Source organism: Budorcas taxicolor, chromosome 1 (assembly GCF_023091745.1).
Source record: "Budorcas taxicolor isolate Tak-1 chromosome 1, Takin1.1, whole genome shotgun sequence".
Classification (NCBI taxonomy): Eukaryota; Metazoa; Chordata; class Mammalia; order Artiodactyla; family Bovidae; genus Budorcas; species Budorcas taxicolor.
In genome coordinates, this window is record NC_068910.1 from 8,615,915 (window position 1) to 8,634,984 (window position 19,070).

At 39.0% G+C, this 19,070-nt stretch overlaps 1 protein-coding gene across 1 annotated transcript in view; it reads right to left on the reverse strand.

Moving 5' to 3' along the window:
• Positions 1 to 18,727, reverse strand: part of SMARCC1 (SWI/SNF related, matrix associated, actin dependent regulator of chromatin subfamily c member 1) — a 122,284-nt gene extending 103,557 nt beyond the window's left edge. Inside the window, exons 1-4 of the mRNA XM_052636447.1 lie at positions 18,533 to 18,727; positions 10,785 to 10,904; positions 3,474 to 3,559; positions 402 to 483 (exon numbers count right to left, since the gene is read on the reverse strand). Coding sequence (XP_052492407.1) covers positions 402 to 483; positions 3,474 to 3,559; positions 10,785 to 10,904; positions 18,533 to 18,727 — 483 coding nt within the window. The remainder of the gene's footprint in view (positions 1 to 401; positions 484 to 3,473; positions 3,560 to 10,784; positions 10,905 to 18,532) is intronic.
• Between the last annotated feature and the right edge of the window lie 343 nt (positions 18,728 to 19,070).

Consider the following 19,070-nt stretch of genomic DNA (forward strand, 5'->3'; position numbering starts at 1 on the left):
GAGCCTGGTGGGCTGCCGTCTATGGGGTCGCACAGAGTCAGACATGACTGAAGCGACTTACCAGCATGAAACAAATCCAAAGAAAATGACTGTATAAACAAAGGACTATTAGGATGAAAGAATGTTCATATTAAATATGAAAGATCTAAATAATGGATCAGTGAAATTACTAAAGAAAATATTATGAATTATTTACCATGTTTAAGAAAAATATTTATAAGTGACAGAGTCATGACATAGTCATACCTTATAGCTCTAATCCCCAAAAATCATAAAAATAATACAATAATAGATTTCAGGAAACTTTTCTCCCTTTGATCTTTGAGCTAGAATAAAGCCAATCTTAGAATTAAAAGCATATTAAAGGAAAAAGGTTTTAACAATCAAATTTTCTGAGTTACCTGAACCAATGTTTTTTCAATGTTCATAAACATTTCAACATTACGATCCATTCGGGATGGATTCTGCAGATCAAACCTCCGCCTGTAAGCAAAAAATCATTAGTTAATTTGTCTCCTACCTTAAACAAAAGTGAAAACTTGGTTTTAGTACCCAATACAAATGAGCTCAAAAGGTTTGGATATTAAAATAGCACTCTACAAAATGTGTAACATATTTTCTTGGCAGTATGAGAAATCAGTGTCAACACCATCATAAAACATTACATTTAATGATATTCAATCTACTCCAGTCAAAATGAACTACCAAATTCAAGAAGCATCCCCCGTTTTCTGTAAATCTAAGATATTTTACATCATATATAAAAGTAATCCACAGATCCAAAGGCAGTGAACTACTATACCATTCTCCAAGTATATGGAAAGTCTGTCTACTTTATATATGCTTAAAAGTCATCTGTTCAAAGTCAAGAGTGTCTATAAGGCTCTAACTACTACTGTCCGAAATGTGGTAAAATTCATCTATTTACCCACACTTCAACTCCTTCCCGAATGCTTCTTTATCTAAGTACCCAAGCATAACATGTTACTGTTGTCTTTACCTATTCTTAGTAATTTCCAGAGATTCAGTTCAGTCATGTCCTGACTCTTTCCGACCCAATGGACTGCAACACGCCAGGCTTCCCTGTCCATCACCAACTCCTGGAGCTTGCTCAAACTCATGTCCATTGAGTCAGTGATGCCATCCAACCATTTCATCCTCTGTCATCGCCTTCTCCTCCCACCTTCAATCTTTCCCAGCATCAGGGTCTGGAATTCCATCACCTCCACTAGCTTTGTTCACAGTGATGATTCCTAAGGCCCACTTGACTTCACATCCAGGACGTCTGGCTCTAGGTGAGAGATCACACCATCACGGTTATCTGGGTCATGAAGATCTTTTTTGTATAGTTCTTCTGTGTATTCTTGCCACCTCTTCTTAGAATCTTCTGTTTCTGTTTCAGGTCCATACTGTCTTTATTGTGCTCATCTTTGCATGAAGGGTTCCCTTGGTATCACTAATTTTCCTGAAGAGACCTCTAGTCCTTCCCATTCTATTATTTTCTCCTAAATACTTTGGTTGGGATAAAGCCTTTTCTTCAGGAGGAAGAGGGGGCAACAGAGGATGGGATGGTTTGATGGCATCATCAACTCAATGGACATGAGTCTGAGCAAACTCTGGGGCATAGTGAAGAATAGGGAGGCCTGATGTGCTGCAGTCCAGGGGATCACAATGAGTCAGACATGACTGAGTGGCTGAACAACAAGGACATAATACAATTCTACGAGTCAGCCTGTTTTTATTTTTTTTGAATGTAGTTTTTTCAGGAAAAGAAGAAGAGTGAGAAAGAAAATCAGAAATGTTTTCAGAAGCTTAAGAGGCAGGCTTCCCTGGTGGCTCAGTGGTGAAGAATTCAAGGCCAATGAGGGAGATGTGGGTTCAATCCCTGGTCCATGAAGATCCACATGCTGCGCAACAACTAAGCCCATGCATCACAACTACTGGGCCCGTGCTCTAGAGCCTGCAAGTCACAACTACGGCGCGGTGTGCCACAACTAGAGTGGCCCCTGCTCTCCGCAACTAGAGAAAAGCCCACACAGCAACGAAGACCCAGCAGAGCCAAATATTTAAAAAATTACTTAAAAAACAGACTTAAGAGAATCATATGAACCAACTGTAGTGTATGAATCTTGTTTGGATACTGATTAAAACAAAATATAAAAAATATTTGTGAGATTATCAGGGAAACAAACACTAAGTGGATAGTACTTAACAATACTGAAAAATTACTGATAATTTTCTTGGCTGTGATAACGGTACTATTATCATGCTTTCTTAAAATCTAATTTTTTTTAATCATGCCATGCAGCATGCAGGATCTTAATTCCTCAACCAGGGATTGAACCATGCCCCCTGCATTGGGTGCAAAGTCTTAACCACTGGACTGCCAAGAAAACCTCTAAAATCTAATTTTAGAAATACACAGAAGCATTTACAGATGAAATTCTAAAAAGCAGAAGATGCATGACTAGAAATAATTCACTGTATTAGTCTTTCTTCTTTTATGTATAATTTATATTTTCCATCGAAATAAACCAAAATGGCTTGCCAAACAGTAATTTGATAACATGGCACATTAAAGCTTTTCTGAATCTACAGTATAAGTAAGCAAAAGTAAATATATGAATATTAAGAAAAACTGAACAAAAGAAAACAGATACAGTATAACCTTTACTTGAAATATTTTATCTGACTTATTTTTAAATTACCAACAGTATTTAAACTTTACTTTTTAAATTATTCAAAGATGCTCAAACCTGTCCAAAAGGGAAATGTAAATTAAACTAAAATTATAAAACCTTTCTCAAATCTATCACAAACTGCTAGGATGAAAAGATGGAAGTAATACAAATAAATACAACTGCTGGCCAGTGAAAGGGGAAAAGGTACACTCTTAATACATTCTGGTTGGACAATCAATCAGTACAATTTTGTTTGAAGATTTGCCAATTGTTTGAATTATGTTTCATGTTATTTCAACCTGAGTATCTTAATTCCTTATGATCTCATCTGAGTCAGCAGCATAATCAAGATGACAAGCCACTATTCAAGTGCCCAAATGGGTGGACAGTTATTAAGATATGCACTGTTGGAACATAAGTGATCCACTCACTGCAAGTGTGTAAATCACAGGAGACAAGGGAAGGTGTGTACTGCAACTGGTTTATAACTGTACTTGAAAGAGGATAATTCTGCTATAATCTGAGAAGATTTGGAAAAATTATTACTCTTCATTCCTCTTAAAAAGTCTGTAACTCTATCCTTTACTTCTTTGTTGGCCTGATATTTAAGCCATAGATGATTTATTTCACGTAGCCTTCTAAACCACCTGAAATCTTTTCAGATAAAAATATTTCATTGTATTGATACACTAAATAAGCAAGTTTCATAATGACTTAGGGAGTCATTTCACTTTGAGACTCTTCCCTTACACACATCACAGCAAAACGTGCAAATAAATAAAAAAAACTTACCATCCCTGTTCATTTTTGTATTTGTAAGCAGCCCCAAGAATGTGACACAAGGTGCCTCCAGCTTTGAAATCCATGAAACATTTTGCCTAAAAGATGATACAAGTTACACATGAGATAAATAAAAACTTCTGACAATTACTCCTGTCTGAACTCTAAGCTTTGTAAGTAAGTGCAAGCTCATTTGTGTCTGACTCCTTGCAACCCCATAGGCAGTAGCACGCTCCTCTGTTCATGGGATTTCCAAGGCAAGTATACTGGAATGGATTGCTATTTCCTCCTAAAAGGGATCTTCCCAACCCAGGGATTGAACCTGCATTAAACAGGTGGATTCTTTACCACTGAACCACCTGGGAAGTCTAAGCTTTATGCAAACTCAAAATTATAAACAACTCCTAATTCAATAAGTTCCTTACTTTTTTGGAACAAACTGAGGCACAAAAACATGTTTAAGTGAACAGTCTATGAAAAAGAAGACTTACAAAAGATACATCAAATTTTTTCAGCAGAAAACACTAATGGACAAATTAATGATATACTACCAACTCCACTGGTAAACTGAAATTTAAAAAACTAAATAAAATTCAAATTTTAAAATGTATAATAAGAAATATCAAGCCAACTTCACTGATGAACACAGATGCAAAAATCCTCAACAAAAGACAAGCAAACCGAATCCAACAGTACATTAAGAAGATCATACACCATGATCCAGTGGGATTTATCTCAGAAATATACAAGGGTTTTCCAGTATCCATAAATGAATCAACATGATACACAATAACAAACTGAAGAAATCATATTATCATCCCAACAGATGCAGAAAAAGCTTTTGATAAAATCCAACATCCATCTATGATTAAAAAAAAACACACACACAATCTCCAGAAAGTGGGCACAAAGGGAACATATCTCAACATAATAAAGGCCATATATGACAAACCCACAGCTAACATCATACTCAATGGTAAAAAACTGAAAGCATTCCTTTAAAGATCAGGAACAAGACAAGGATACCCACTGATATCACCCTTCTTCAACATAGTCTTGGAAGTCCTAGACACAGCAGTCAGAGAAGGAAAAGAAATAGAAGGAATCCAAATTGGAAAGCAAGAAATAAAACTATCTTCAGATGACATGATACTATACTTAGAAAATCCTAGACACTACCAGAAAACTACTAGAGCTCATCAATGAATTTGGCAAAAGTGCAGAACACAAAATTAATATACAGAAATCTGTTGCATTTCTATACATTAACAACAAAAGATCAGAAAGAGAAATTAAGGAAACAACCCAACTTACCATCATAACAAAAGAGTAAAATACCCAGGAATAAACCTACCTAAAGAGGCAAAAAACTTGTGCTCTGAAAACTGTAAAATGCTAACAGAAGAAACTAAAGATGACCCCAGCGGATGAAAAGATATGCCATGTTCTCAGTATTGTCAAAATGACATCACTACCCAAGGTAATTGAGCTTCAGTGAAATCCCTATCAAATGACCAATGATGTTTTTCACAGAACTCGAAGAAAAAAATTTTTTACTTGTATGGAAAAACAAAAGACCTTTAACAGCCAAAATGATCTTGAGAAAGAAGAATAGAGCTGGAGGGATTGCACTCTCTGACTTCAGATTATACTATGAAGCCACAGTAATTTTAACAGTATAGTACTGGCCCCAAAACAGACACAGATAACAGAACAGGACAGAAAGCCCAAAAGACAAACCTACGCACTTATGGTCAATTAATCTGTGACAAAGGAGGAAAGCATATACAATGGAGAAAAGATGGTCTCTTTAATAAGTGGTGCTGGGAAAACTGGACAGCTACATGTAAAAGAATAAAACTAGAACATTCTCTAACATCACATACAAAAATAAACTGAGAATGCATTAAAGACTTAAATGTAACACCAGTTATTATAGAACTCCTAGAGGAAAACACAGGCAGAATGCTCTTTGACATAAATCACAGCATATTTTTTTGGATCCATCTCCTAGAGTAATGGGAACAAAAACAGACAAACGGGAAAAAAATTAACAAATGGGACCTAATTAAACTTAAAAGTTTTTGCACAGCAAAGAAAACCATAAACAAAATGAAAAGACAACCAACAGAATGGGAGAAAATATTTACAAATGATGCAACTCAAACAAGGGATTAATTTCCAAAATAGACCAACAGCTTACACAGCTGTTTAAAAAACAACAAACCAACAATCCGATAGAAGAAAAAAATGGGCAGAAGATCTAAATAGACATTTCTCCAAAGAAGACATACAGATGGGTGACAGGAAAATGAAGATCGCAAATTATTAAAATAAATGCAAATCAAATCAAGGAATGATGCTGAAGCTGAAGCTCCAATACTTTGGCCTCCTGATGCGAAGAGCTGGTTCACTAGAAAAGACCCGGATGCTGGGAAAGATTGAGCACAGGAGAAGGGGTTGACAGAGGATAAGACGGTTGAATTACATCACTGACTCAATGGACATGAGTTTGAGCAAACTCTGGGATATAGTGAAGACAGAGAAGCCTGGTGTGCTGCAGTCCATGAGGTCACAAAGTATTGGACACAACTTAGTGACTGAACAACAACAAATCAAAACTACAATGAGGTATCACTGCAAGCTGGTCAGAACGGCCGTCCTCAAAAAGGTTACAAATAATAAATGCTGGAGAGGGTGTGGAGAGAAAGGAATCCTCCTATACTGTTGATGGAAATGTAAACTGGGGTAGCCACTATTGAGAATAGTAAGGAGGTTTCTTAAACTAAAACTACCATATGATTGAGCAATCCCACTCCTGGGCATATATTCAAAGAAAACCATAATTTGAAAGGATACATCACCCCAATGTTCACTGCAGCACACTGAACAATAGCCAGGACGCTGAAGCAACCTAAAAGTCAATCACCAGAGGGATGGATAAAGATGTGGTACATATACAGTAGGATTTTACTCAGCTATAAAAGGAATAAAATCATGCCATTTGAAGCAACATGGACAGACTTAGAAATTAGCATACCAAGTAAAACAAGTCAGACACAGAAAAACAAATATCATGATATCACTAACTTGTCAAATCTAAATTTTTTAAATGATATAAATGAACTTAAAAACAGATAACCAAAGAGGGCTTACTATAGCACAGGGAACTCTACTCAATAGTCTATAATAACCTATATGGGAAAAGAATCCAAAAAAGAATGGATATACATATAACTGAATCATTATTCTTTAAACCTGAGACTAACACAACACTGTACATCGACTATACTTCAATACAATGTAAAAAACACACATAAATAAAAAAGCAGAATACAAAATCAACTAGCTTTTCGTGTTACAATTATGTTTGTGTTATGTATGCATATGTACTAAAAGCCTTGAAGGAATTATGGAATAACAAGAAATTTTACTTGTGGAGGTAAAAAAACACTTCTGTTTCAATTCATATCATGTTTACCTGTGCAATATATTTTTAGCCTTACAAAGCACCTTTTCCCCCCTAAATCTTTCTAATTTCTCAGCATTAGATAGAACATATCCTATGTTAAGCCAGCTGTTTAACATCCAATATGACTTAGTAAAGTGACATGAAAGTCACTCTGCTACCACTAAGTCACTGCAGTCGTGTCCAACTCTGTGCAACCCCATAGACGGCAGCCCACCAGGCTCCCCCGGCCCTGGGATTCTCCAGGCAAGAGTACTGGAGTGGGTTGCCATTTCCTTCTCCAATGCATGAAAGTGAAAAGTGAAAGTGAAGTCGCTCAGTCGTGTCTGACTCTCAGCGACCCCATGGACTGCAGCCCACCAGGCTCCTCCGTCCATGGGATTTTCCAGGCAAGAGTACTTGAGTGGGGTGCCACTGCCTTCTCCAGAAAGTCACTCAGTCACGTCCAACTCTTTGAAACTCCATGGACTAGGACCCACCAGGCTCTCCTCTGTCCTGTGGATTTCCCAAGCAAGACTACTGGAGTGGGTTGCCATTTTCTCCTCCAGGGGATCTTCCCACCCCAGGGACTGACCCCAGGCCTCCCGCATTGCTGACAGATTCTCTACCATGTGAGCCACCAGGGAAGCCCTTAATATGACTTAGGGAGCTAGTAACTAACAAGTCTAGTTTGATTAAAAAAAAAACAAAAAACAGCCCGAATAGTGAGCTCTTACACCAGTACTACTCATTCAGGAAAAAAGCTTTTTAAGGTAAATAGCTTACGTGTTTCACTGAAACACTGTCTGCTTTACTGTCTCTCTCCTTCAGTTTCGTTTTACACCATTACACTTTATTGTATCAATCCCTTTCATTTGGGAACAAGCTAAACACTATTTGGAAACAAAAAGAAGTAAATCTGGTTCCTCTAGCACTAAACCATGAATTATTTTTAAGTACAGCTTATGCCTAAAAATATTCTCTTTAAAATCTTTAAAATTCAGAAAAACTATAATGGATTAGTTCCCAAGAGTTTAATATTCCCCAAATAAACCATCCTGTAAACACTACTTTTTAAGACACTCATATAACCCTAATTAGGAATACCAATATAATGCAAATCACCTTACATAAAATACTTCATATAATGCTACATGTAAATTTTATTCTAAATGATTCTATACCTGATAAAATATAAACTATACATATTATAATGTTTTAAATGATAAAAACTTCAACCAGTTCCTGATTTGATCATTCTAATCTAGTTGATAATGTAAAAGAACAGGAAATAAACACTCAAGTATTTGGAGGTAAAGGAACATGGAATTTTCAGATGATTCAGAATATGTACAAACATGTAGAGAAAAACAGAGTGAGAGAGCAAATGTGGCCAAATGCTAAAAACTGAGGATTCTAAATGAAGGAAAATGAAAGTTCTTTGCACTATTCTTGCAAATGTTTACTTTCAATTAATTTTAAGCTTATAGAAGTTACCCCCAAACCCTCAATCTGCCATAGTACAGAAAATATGCTCATTATTCAGCTGAATAGCTCCCATTAAGTACCTCCAATATCTAAACATGTATTTATAAATTATATACATGTTATTTACTATAATGCTAATATACTAATTTAAATTACATGTAAAAAAGTAGGTATTTTAAAGAGTAACTAAAAAATAATTAAAACAGAAGGAATGCTCTTGCCCTACAAATGTGAATTCAACCAGCACCCTGTAACTCTCAAATGTCTTCCTCTAATTCAACCTTTTCTCTAAAACTCCAGATCTCATTTCCAACTACCTACAGGATTTCAGAATCCAAGATGCCCTACAGGAGAGCCAACTTCAAACAGACTAAACTGAGTACCGTTCTCCAGAAACCTGCTTCTGCGCTCTCACTTTCACCTTAGTGCTAAAGGAATCTGCTCAGTGCAGTCATCCCAGGCAATTCTTTCTTATTTTAGCCCCACAACCCATCCTCCGACCAAAACAAACAAAAACGCCCACAAAGTTCTACCCCCTCTCATTATTTCAACTTTCTATTCTGACTACAGCTCACTTGGATTATGAGAGCAGCTTCTTCATGGAGAAAGAGATTTTAAAGCCTTCAATCTCAAGGCTTCCAAATCATTCTTCATATCAAAGCCTGCAGGATTATTATAAAACCCAAAATTGATTAAGCTACCTCTACTCTCCCCCTTGCTCTGGTTCCCAACCACTTTCAAGATAAAAGCCACACTTCTACCCTTTTGTGACTGATTCTGGCCCATCTCTCTGCCTACTGTTCTAACCCTGCTGAACTATCTGAAACCACATTAAAGTGCCAAAATTTTCTCAGGCCTTTAGGGTTTTACACATTGCTCTCATTGCTTGAAAATCTCATCTTGCAGCATGTCGCTGAAGAACTCACACTCTACTTCCAGGACTCAGTTCACATGTCCTTTCCCTGGGAAAACATTTCCTGAGACCAAAGGCTCTATTTATACAGCTCGAAGAAAGAGTGTGTAAGCCCCTTGAGGACAAACAATATGCTGCATTACTGCGTGAATTCTCAGAACTTGGCACATACTCAAATGCTTAATATTTGCTGAACTCAAATCAGTGGGGGTAGGCAGTATCCTTGAATAACTGTTGTTGTGTTAACCAGATGATCATATGGAAAAAGATAAAACTAGATTCATTGCTCACAATGAATACCAAGATAAATTCTAGACGGATAGGGAGTTACATGAAAAATCCCACACCATACAAATCATACAAGAATGTATCATACAAGATACATTTCATGCATCGCTGAAACCCTTTATCACCTATGAGTGGAGAAAGAATCCTAACATGATTCATAAAACCACATCCATTTATTTGACTTAATGAAAATAAATATCTGGGTGGCAAAAATACCATAAGCAAAGCGGACAGATTCATTCCAAGGTCAGTAAAATAATATTTTTTAGTCTCATTTGTATCTGAGAGATCAGTGAGTTATCAAAACAAAAAGGTTAATGATGAAACAAGAACACACAAACTGGAAGCTTTTTAGATTTAAAAAAAAGTCTACTAATAACAAATTCAGTAGAGGCAACAAATAGCAGACTGGAAACTACAAAAACCCAAACCAGAGAATTGGAAGACAAAAATTACAGGAAAATATGACAGGTAGTTCCCAGAAATCTAGTATTTGTACAATCAGAGTTCAGAAATATAAAGAAATACAGACAAGCAGAGAAGACTAATAAACCGAATGTTCCCAGAGGTAAAGAAACGTAACTGAGTTTTCAGGCTATGATTTATGAGAACTAGAAATATTTATGAATTTTAAAGATCAGTATGAAAAAAGGAGAAATCAACAGGTAGTATCAGATTTTTCTGTGTAAAATCAAACGTTTAAGAAAGAACAAAGCCTACAAATTTAAAAAAGAAATAAAACATGACCAATTTCTACACCAAGTCCAACCTCTAGTCAAAATACCAACTTCAAGAGGAACAGAATCATATTCTCACATAAGCTCAGAAGAATCTCATGGACAAAATAAAAGAAATTCCACAAAACAGCATTCTAGCCACAAGAACTGAATCAGGAGAAAAAAAAGGGAAAGACTTAGTAAAGACAATATAGAAATTACAACATAGTAAAATGTTAACAGATAAGTCTAGGTAGTAACTATTGTGATGTCTAATGCCAATGTTAAATGACTCCTGAAAGAGATGCTTCCTATAGTTCAAAAGCAGTAAAATTCTACAGCAAAAATTCTGTAGAGATTCCTCTTTTTCCCTAGTCTATACAATAGCACTAGCAAAATAAAGAGCTGCAGGCTCCACTCAAGAGTACAGAAACAGAAGCTGTCTCAGTGTGAAAAGCTGATGTACTTACCGGGAGCTTGGTGAAGGCCGGGTTGGTGACATGCTTCCCAAAGGCATCTTCCTGGAACTGAAGAAGCTGTACCACCAGCCCAGCCAGAGTTTTATTCGTAGGAGCATCCGTGTGAACATACTGCAAGATAAAGACAGAGACTCAAAAACTGGGACAACTGTGCAGAAGACAGTGTTATTAGTTCAATTCCTAGTACCTAAGCACTGGCCCAGTGGCAGATTTTTAAGTGTCTGAGACCCTTCTATAAACAAATATTGGGGGCAGTGGGCTGGATAAATAACACATCCTTTTAGGGAACAGATCTTTTTTTTTTTTTTTAAGGGAACAGATCTTAAGGATGAGAAATACTATGTCCAAGAAACCAAACCGAAATTATCTCATCCCCACCTGGATGGTGAGATCCTGAACCTCAAACTCGAGCCTGATACTATAAGGGAATGAGAGCTATTGGCCACTGAATTTCCTATGTGGCCAGAGAACCGACTATGTTAAAAGTTTTTCAAACTTATCCACAAACTCTTTGATGTTCCTCTCATCTAGAAGTGGGGATCTATGCCCTCTTCTATTGAATCAGACCATCCTTAGGGACTCACTGAAAACCAATTAGCATGCAAGAGAAGCGATGCTGTGTAACTTCCGAGGATAAATCAAAAAAGATCAGACAGCTTCGCTTCCAAGTAGTTCTTTTGGGACACCCACATTTATAGCCCTGAACAGCAACAAAGGTGTCCAACCACCCTGACACCACCACACTGAGGCGGCCCAGGCCACCCAGAGAGGTCACATGGAAAGGCCCCAGCTGATGTCCCAGAAGACTGACATATAACCACCAGACACATGAGTAAAGAAGATTCCAGGTGATTCTGGTCCCCGGCTGTCAAGTCACCCTCAATCACCAAACCTCCCCCGTCAAGGGCCCAAACACCACTGAGCAGAGACAGTCATCCTGAACATGCCCATCCAAATTCCAGACACACGGGAACTATTAAGCATTATAAAATGGTTGTTTTATGCAATTGAGTTTTGAGCACATTAAAATGGTTGTTTTCATGCACTAAAAAAAAAAAATACACATGTATGGGCACTTAAAAATGGTTACGATGGTAAGCTTTACAAGTTTTTGGTCAAAATTTTAAAATCTTTTTAAATAAATGTACATGAAAAGTTATCCATGCTGATGTATGTAATGTCACAAAGGCAAATCCATGGTAGACAGCAAATGAACATCACAGCAAGGAAAGATAAGAGTACATGACAGAAAAAGCATAAATTAGTGAGTTCAATTAAATGTATAAGTTTAATTTTGTATTAAGCATTCAATATCACTTTGAAAGGCCATCATTTTTTTTTTTTTAACCGCCAATTCTGAGCAGGTAGAAATATCTATACTTCCATGAAAAAAAAAAACAAAACACTACTTCTCTTTCTGGAAAAGCCTCTTTCCCAGTACCACCTCACATTTCAAAATTAATGTTTCTACTGCAATAAATAATGTCTGATATCTGTACAGCAAAATATCAGCTATATCATCTACTGTTAGTTACAAAGCCTTAAGTTGACTAGTTCTCAATATGTGCTGCTGCCAATCAAAGAAAGAGCATAATATATTAACAAGAGAGCAGGCAATTCTTCTCAAAGCTTAGTATCCTCTCACTTCTTTATTTGTTCAAGTACACTAGCTTTCCTATGTGGAACAGCCAGCATAAGTTAAATTTTGCCGAAGGCTGGTGTTTTGTTGGAATGCTTTGTTTTACACGAAACTCTCTAGACCAAAGGTTGGTAAAATCCAGCCCACTGCCTGTTTCCGTGTGGCCCACAAGCTAAGAATGGCCCAACATTTTTAAATGCTTGGGGGAAAAGTTCTAAGAATAATATTTCATGACACACGATTATTATATGAAATTCAAATGTCAGTGTCCATAAACAGTCTTATCAAAACACAGCACATTCACTCATTTGCACTTTGACTATGGCTGCTTTCCTCCAACAGCAGTCAAGCAGTTGCCACTGAGACTGCACGGGCTGCAAAGCCTTGCTATTTACTCTGGCCTTTTCATAGAAAAAGTCTGCCTATCCTTGTTCTAAACTACACCTGTTTATCCTTACAAATAGCTTCCTTTTATATCAAAGGTGTTCTGTAAAAACACATTTCCATAAGGCTATGAAGTGAAACGTGTGTCACACATAAGCCAAAAACTAGAAATACCTTTCATACAATTAAGCACATAAGATGTCAGATGTTAGTGTAAAATAGTGGTTCTTAAGTTTTAGCCCCACTCCCAGTCAGGTCCAAGAGTCTGCGTTCGTAACAAGTTCCCATGCACTACACTTTAAGAACCACTGGGCTTTCAAAAAAAATCCACTTCAAATATTGTCATATGTCATGCATCTCAGTTAAAGAACACATTTATTATAATCTAAAAGTTAAAAAACGAGGTAAGCAATTTTTAAATGTTAAAAACTACTTACAATTCCCCTTTCCTATAATACCAATTCACACAAAAACCATCAAGTTTAATTTTCTGAGGACTATTGTTCAACACAGTAAATCTTTAATAAGGAATACTCAATTTCAACAGTAATACTGAATGCAGTATTATCTATAATAAAGAATAAACTCTTCAAGTGTAACCCACAGAACTGGCAAAGTATGTTGTACATACTCACAAGGTAACTTTACAATCTTTAATAAGTACAAGCTTCTCCAAGGGATCTCATAATGTACTGCAGGTTTTTAGCACATGGTAAGGCAACATGAAAAATTAATACCTGCAGACAACTGAACAGTGTCAAATCCTAAAACTGAAAAAGGCACCATTTGGAGGAAGGTTGTTCAGCTAAAACCAAACCCTTTAGGCAAAAATGAATTGTTAATGACCTATATACCTAGCTTTGTATGTATTCTAAACTTCACCACTATCTACAGCTGTTTCATTTAACATACTGTCATTCGAAATGAGAAAGATTTCATGTGGACAACCCTATAGTTTCAGAATAAAGATAGCAGGTTCAAGGCTCAATCAAAATGATTACCTTAGATATATTAAAATCCAATTTTAAAACTATAAAATATTTTTTAACTGTTTGGATACTTTCTCAAATCACTCACAAAAATTATCAAACATGAAAATACAAGTAAGAGATGACATTTTTAACTCATAAATTTGACATTTACATATTATGTAAACTATACTCATACCCTCTCAAAAGGCAGGGTATAACTATTGTAAGATTTTTAAATCAACTTTTAAAAATTTTGAAGAGTAACATTGTATTTAATCAATCAGAGGGATCAGGAGATATATGGCAAAGGTATCACTAGTATCTCAAATTTATATAATCCCATCTTCAAGGACTATCTCATTTGACTCAAAACAACAGGTTACAGGAGTTAAAAATGAACAAGTAAAATGTAGAAATCAAGTGATCTGCTCAATGACATCAATCAGTGGCCAAGAGTACTAAACTCACGTTTACCAACCCAATGTAATGCTCCTTCTACTATCCCATACTGACAGTTCAACTCCTCCCAAAAATCTCATTTAAACATAAAAAGATCCTAATAGTTTTCAAGATAATAAATCCTAATTAAAGGTGTTTCATCACCTTGATTAAAGGTATTTATTAAAGGTGTTTTACAGGGGGAGAATTTAATGATTATAGAGACAACTTCAATCATAAAAATTTTATTTTTAATCCAAAAAAAAAAAGTTCAACACCATGTTTTACTTAAGACAACAACAAAAAACTTTCAGTCTCAAAGTTTTGATTAAGAAAGTTAGGAAAATATGCTTAGAAAGCTGTATCAATAAATCTGCTTTATATTCCCTGTGACATTAATAACATATTAAAAGTTTAACTTCTCCCTAAACAATTCTATTGCAGCAGATGTCCCATATGAAAAAAATAACTGTCTTAACCTGTTAAATACTATATGTAAAAGGCATGGAAACACCTTCCTTGGGCAATCTAGTCTGTTTTAGTGATCATCGTTAAATCTAAAGCATCTTTATTTAAATCATCCTGAAATCTTTAATTTCAGGAGTAAGCCAAACTTTGGGAAGAAACCTACCTGGGAACTTAATGGCTTACAGATACACTGACCTTCTCAAGGTTTGATCATCTGAAAACCACTCTGAACTATGGATAGAAAAGTATCTTTCAGTGTTAAGGATAAACGATACACACCCAATAATACAAAGCAGGCACCTTAGGTAGATAACCAGCTTCTGTACTGCTGCAGTGGACTGAAAATGCAACCTTGGGCAGTTTCCGCTTCCCTAAACTGGTCACCTCCTCTAGACTCCTTTGCCAAGTAGAAGCTCATCCTAGTCAAGAAGTATTCACTTTCCTTTCTGTAATGCAAATGTATCAACAAAACCTAAATAAATAGGTTTCTAGAGGTTTCTAGTCTAGTTAATCTGTTCATTCATGGAACGAAGATTAACTGAGCACCTTCTATGGACATTCAGAAGACAAAAACAATACAAGGGAACTCTCTTTTAATTTGAAATCACCTGGCTTTTACAGGCAGGTGCCAGTGTCTATCTTTACCACAACACTGTTTCTTAAGGAGAGGAATTACAAATAGGAAAAAGAAAATAAAAGGTGTCGGGGGTGGGGGTGGGAGGTTGGAGCTGGAGCCAGGTGGACCTTCTCTGAATCCCGAATTTGTATCTCCTAACAGTTTTGATACTATGGCTCAGACGGTAAAGCGTCTGTCTACAATGCGGGAGACCAGGGTTCGATCCCTGGGTTGGGAAGATCCCCGGAGAAGGAAATGTCAATCCACCCCAGGACTACTGCCTGGAAAATCCCATGGACAGAGGAGCCTGGTAGGCTACAGTCCATGGGGTCGCAAAGAGTCGTGTGACTGAGCGACTTCATTTCAACTCTAATTCTTAGAGAAATTACTTAAACCTGAAGTCTCGATTTCTCTCATGGGGAAAATGAAGCAAATAATATCTATCATACAGGACCACTGTGAGGATCTAAGCGAGTAATGTTTTAAATGCCCGGATAAAGTGGATGCTCAAGTTGTCCTCATAGTGCATGCATAAACTCATCAATAAAAGTCCTACTATCAATGTCACGTTTATTTATTTGCTGAGATTTATTAATTTGAAAATACAGTATTAAATGCAACACAAAAGTTAAAACCCATCAATGTGTACACCAAGGAGAGATATAGTGTGTATGGCAGAAGCAAAGAATGTTGTTGTAAATATTTTTACCAAATCAACACCACTCTAAGAGGCTGATAGGATTCTGACTATCAAGTCCAAGGATATGCAATTCTGAATCTGAACAGGCCTAAGAAATACATTTCAGTTTTATGAAACATTGAGAGGTCAAACAAAACTTTAACTCTGTCTTCAAGGCCTCAGGGACACGGAGCCAGCATTAGCCTACTGGCTTCAACCCTCTCTTGCAATCAGGCTCACAGCCACTTCCTCATCCACCCAAACCCAGCTCTGAAAGACTATCCAACCCTAAAGCTGCCCTCTGAAACCTGGCCCAAAAGAGATGCAATCTGCAAAGGTAGAAATAACTATCACTGTACTTCCTTTTTTCCTATTCCCTTCCTTGCTATCCAAAGGAATATTCCTCCTGAGTATCTCTCTGTTAAAGCTACACTGATAAAGCAATACAATAATATATGTCAATTATATCTTGACAAAACTGGGGTAAAAAATCCAGCCTGGGCCTTCCCTGGTGGTCTAGTGGTTAAGAAACCGCCTTGCAACACTGGGACATCAGTTCGATCCCTAGTTCGGGAAGAGCCCACATGCTGTGGGGCAACCAGGCCCCTATATGCCACAACAACTGAGCCTGTGCTCTGAAGCCCATATGCAGCAACTACTGAAGCCCTGAGCACCCTAGAGCCTGTACTCCGCAACAAAAGAAGCCACTGCAATGAGAAACCCACAACGAAGAGTAGCCCCGGCTCTTTGAAATGACAAAAGTCTGAGCACACCAACACCCAGTGCAGCCAAAAAATTAACTAAAAAACATTAAGGTATATTAAGACCCAAAATATTGCCTGAAAAGCACGTGATAAACAATAATTTCATAATATAAACATATTCAATTCCCTTAGCTACTACCATAAGCTCTACTGTTTACACACAAAAAAGTGACCAATTTACCAATGTACAAGGAAAAACAATACTGTCTACTTAACATATAAATGAGGAAAATCTACACTTTCAAATGAGACTCCAAAATTCCTAGGGGAATAAAGTCAAAGCACCAAAAAATATATTGTAAGTAAGAATATATGTCACCTCTCACTTTCTAAAAACTGATGCGTGTGTGTTGTGTGCCTAGTCACTCGGTCGTGTCAGACTCTTTGTGACCCCATGGACTGTAGCCCGCCAGGCTCCTCTGTCCATGTGGATTCTCCAGGCATGAATACTGGAGTGGGGTTGCCATGCCCTCCTCCAGGGGATCTTCCCAATTCAGGGATGGAACCCAGATCTACCACACTGCAGGGGCATTCTTTACTGAGCCACCAGGGAAGCCCAAAACTTGAGATAACAAATGGTGAGTTCTTAAAGTATCACAGTGGAGTATCAGAAGAACCTTAGACCCCTGCCCATCCCTAACAACTTCCAAAGGCTTATAAGTTTCACTGCACTGTACACCCGAAACCTAAAGTAGGTTTCTAGACTACTTTATCTTTTCATTCATTCAACAAATATTTACTAAGCAACTACTAAGGGTCAGGCAATGAGGATCAAAAATGTTCCAGGGCACACTGTAGTGAACAGGCCAAACAACGTCCTAGCTCCAGGGCAACGGTCCACAACGGAGGAAGTAGAGAACTGTGAAGGGTGTTCAGGAAATTCTGGGACACAGAGAGCAATTTTTTTTCTTTTGGCACTCGGCTTCCTTACACTTTCTAAGGGGGTCAGTCATTTCTAAATAAGTTATATAAAGGGGAAACTAAAAAAGTTGTTATCAACAATGGGACTAAGTCACAACTTTCAGTACCAATGACTCAGTCCAACTAACACTCCAAAGGCAAGACAAGCAGGTAAATGAAAATAATCCCAAAAAAACGGTATGAAGAAAACGAAGGTGATATGAAGTGGGGTGACCTAACACGAAAGGGGTTCTCAGGGAAAGCCTCCCATTAGCTACAAGCCAACATTAACTCTTGCATTCCCACTATACATAAGCAGAGGGAACTGTGAAGTAAAAGCTGTCGTTTTTTCAGTATCAGTGAGTCCCCAAAAACACTGTGATCTATTATATTAACCTGCAGTTACCGACGTCCGAGGACAGCGGTCCACAGTCCTTCTTTAGCATATCAACTACAGGTTTAAGAAAACCTTGGTTACCTCACTGGACTTTGAAGACTGGCCTCTTAAACAAAACTTGCCGCGGCTCTTACAGCTCGGCTCAGACAGTTTTAATAACCACTGTTCACACATCTAAAGCAGCTAACAAAGAGGAAGAGTCACACCCTCCGGGTCACGAAGCCCGACCCGCTCCCTCACAAGCGCGGGCAGGGGCTTTCGCCCCGGATGCCCGGGCTCCCAGGAGCGGCGCCCCGAGGGCCCGCGGAGCCGCGGGCGCGCGGGCGCCGAGAGTTCGCGGCGGGGGCGTGGCGGGCCCGGCGCCTGCCTTTGTTGTCCCTCGTGGCGCGCGGGGGGAGGGGCGGCCCGAGGCCCGCGAGGCCAGCAGCCGCCCCCGGCCCCCGTCGCGTGGCCTCCTCGGCCCCTACGGGCGCGCGGACCCACCTTCTTGTAGTGCTTGCCCAGCCAGACCCGCACCGAATCCAGCTGGGACACCGTCTCCGGGCTCTCCCAAAACTTGCTCGCCGGGCCCCCGTCCTTCCGCCGATAAACGGCCAGGCCCGTGGCCGCCGCCGCGCCTCCTGCGCCCGCGGCGCCGGTCGTCGTCCCCAGCCCTCCGCCGCCCGCCGCCGCGGCCATCGTCGCCGTCCGTCGTCCCCACCGCCCGGCCCTCCCCGGCCCTCGCGGCGTGCCCCGTTCGCACCCGCGCGCGCGCGCGCGCAGCCGCCACCGCCGCCTCCCGGCCCCGCCCAGCCAACCCTCTTCCGGCGCGGAAGCCTGGCCCCGCCTCTTCTCTGGACCGGCGCCCTAACCGACGAGAGCACGCGCGCACGCATGCGCAGCACTCGCGCGGGGCGGGCCTAGGACGAGCCCCTCCACCCGCCTCTTCCGCCTGCACCGCGGACCGCTTATCCGCTACACCTCACAGCTTGGGCTTCCGCGCGTGTGGCTGTTTCCCCGGTACCTGCGTTGAATCGTTATG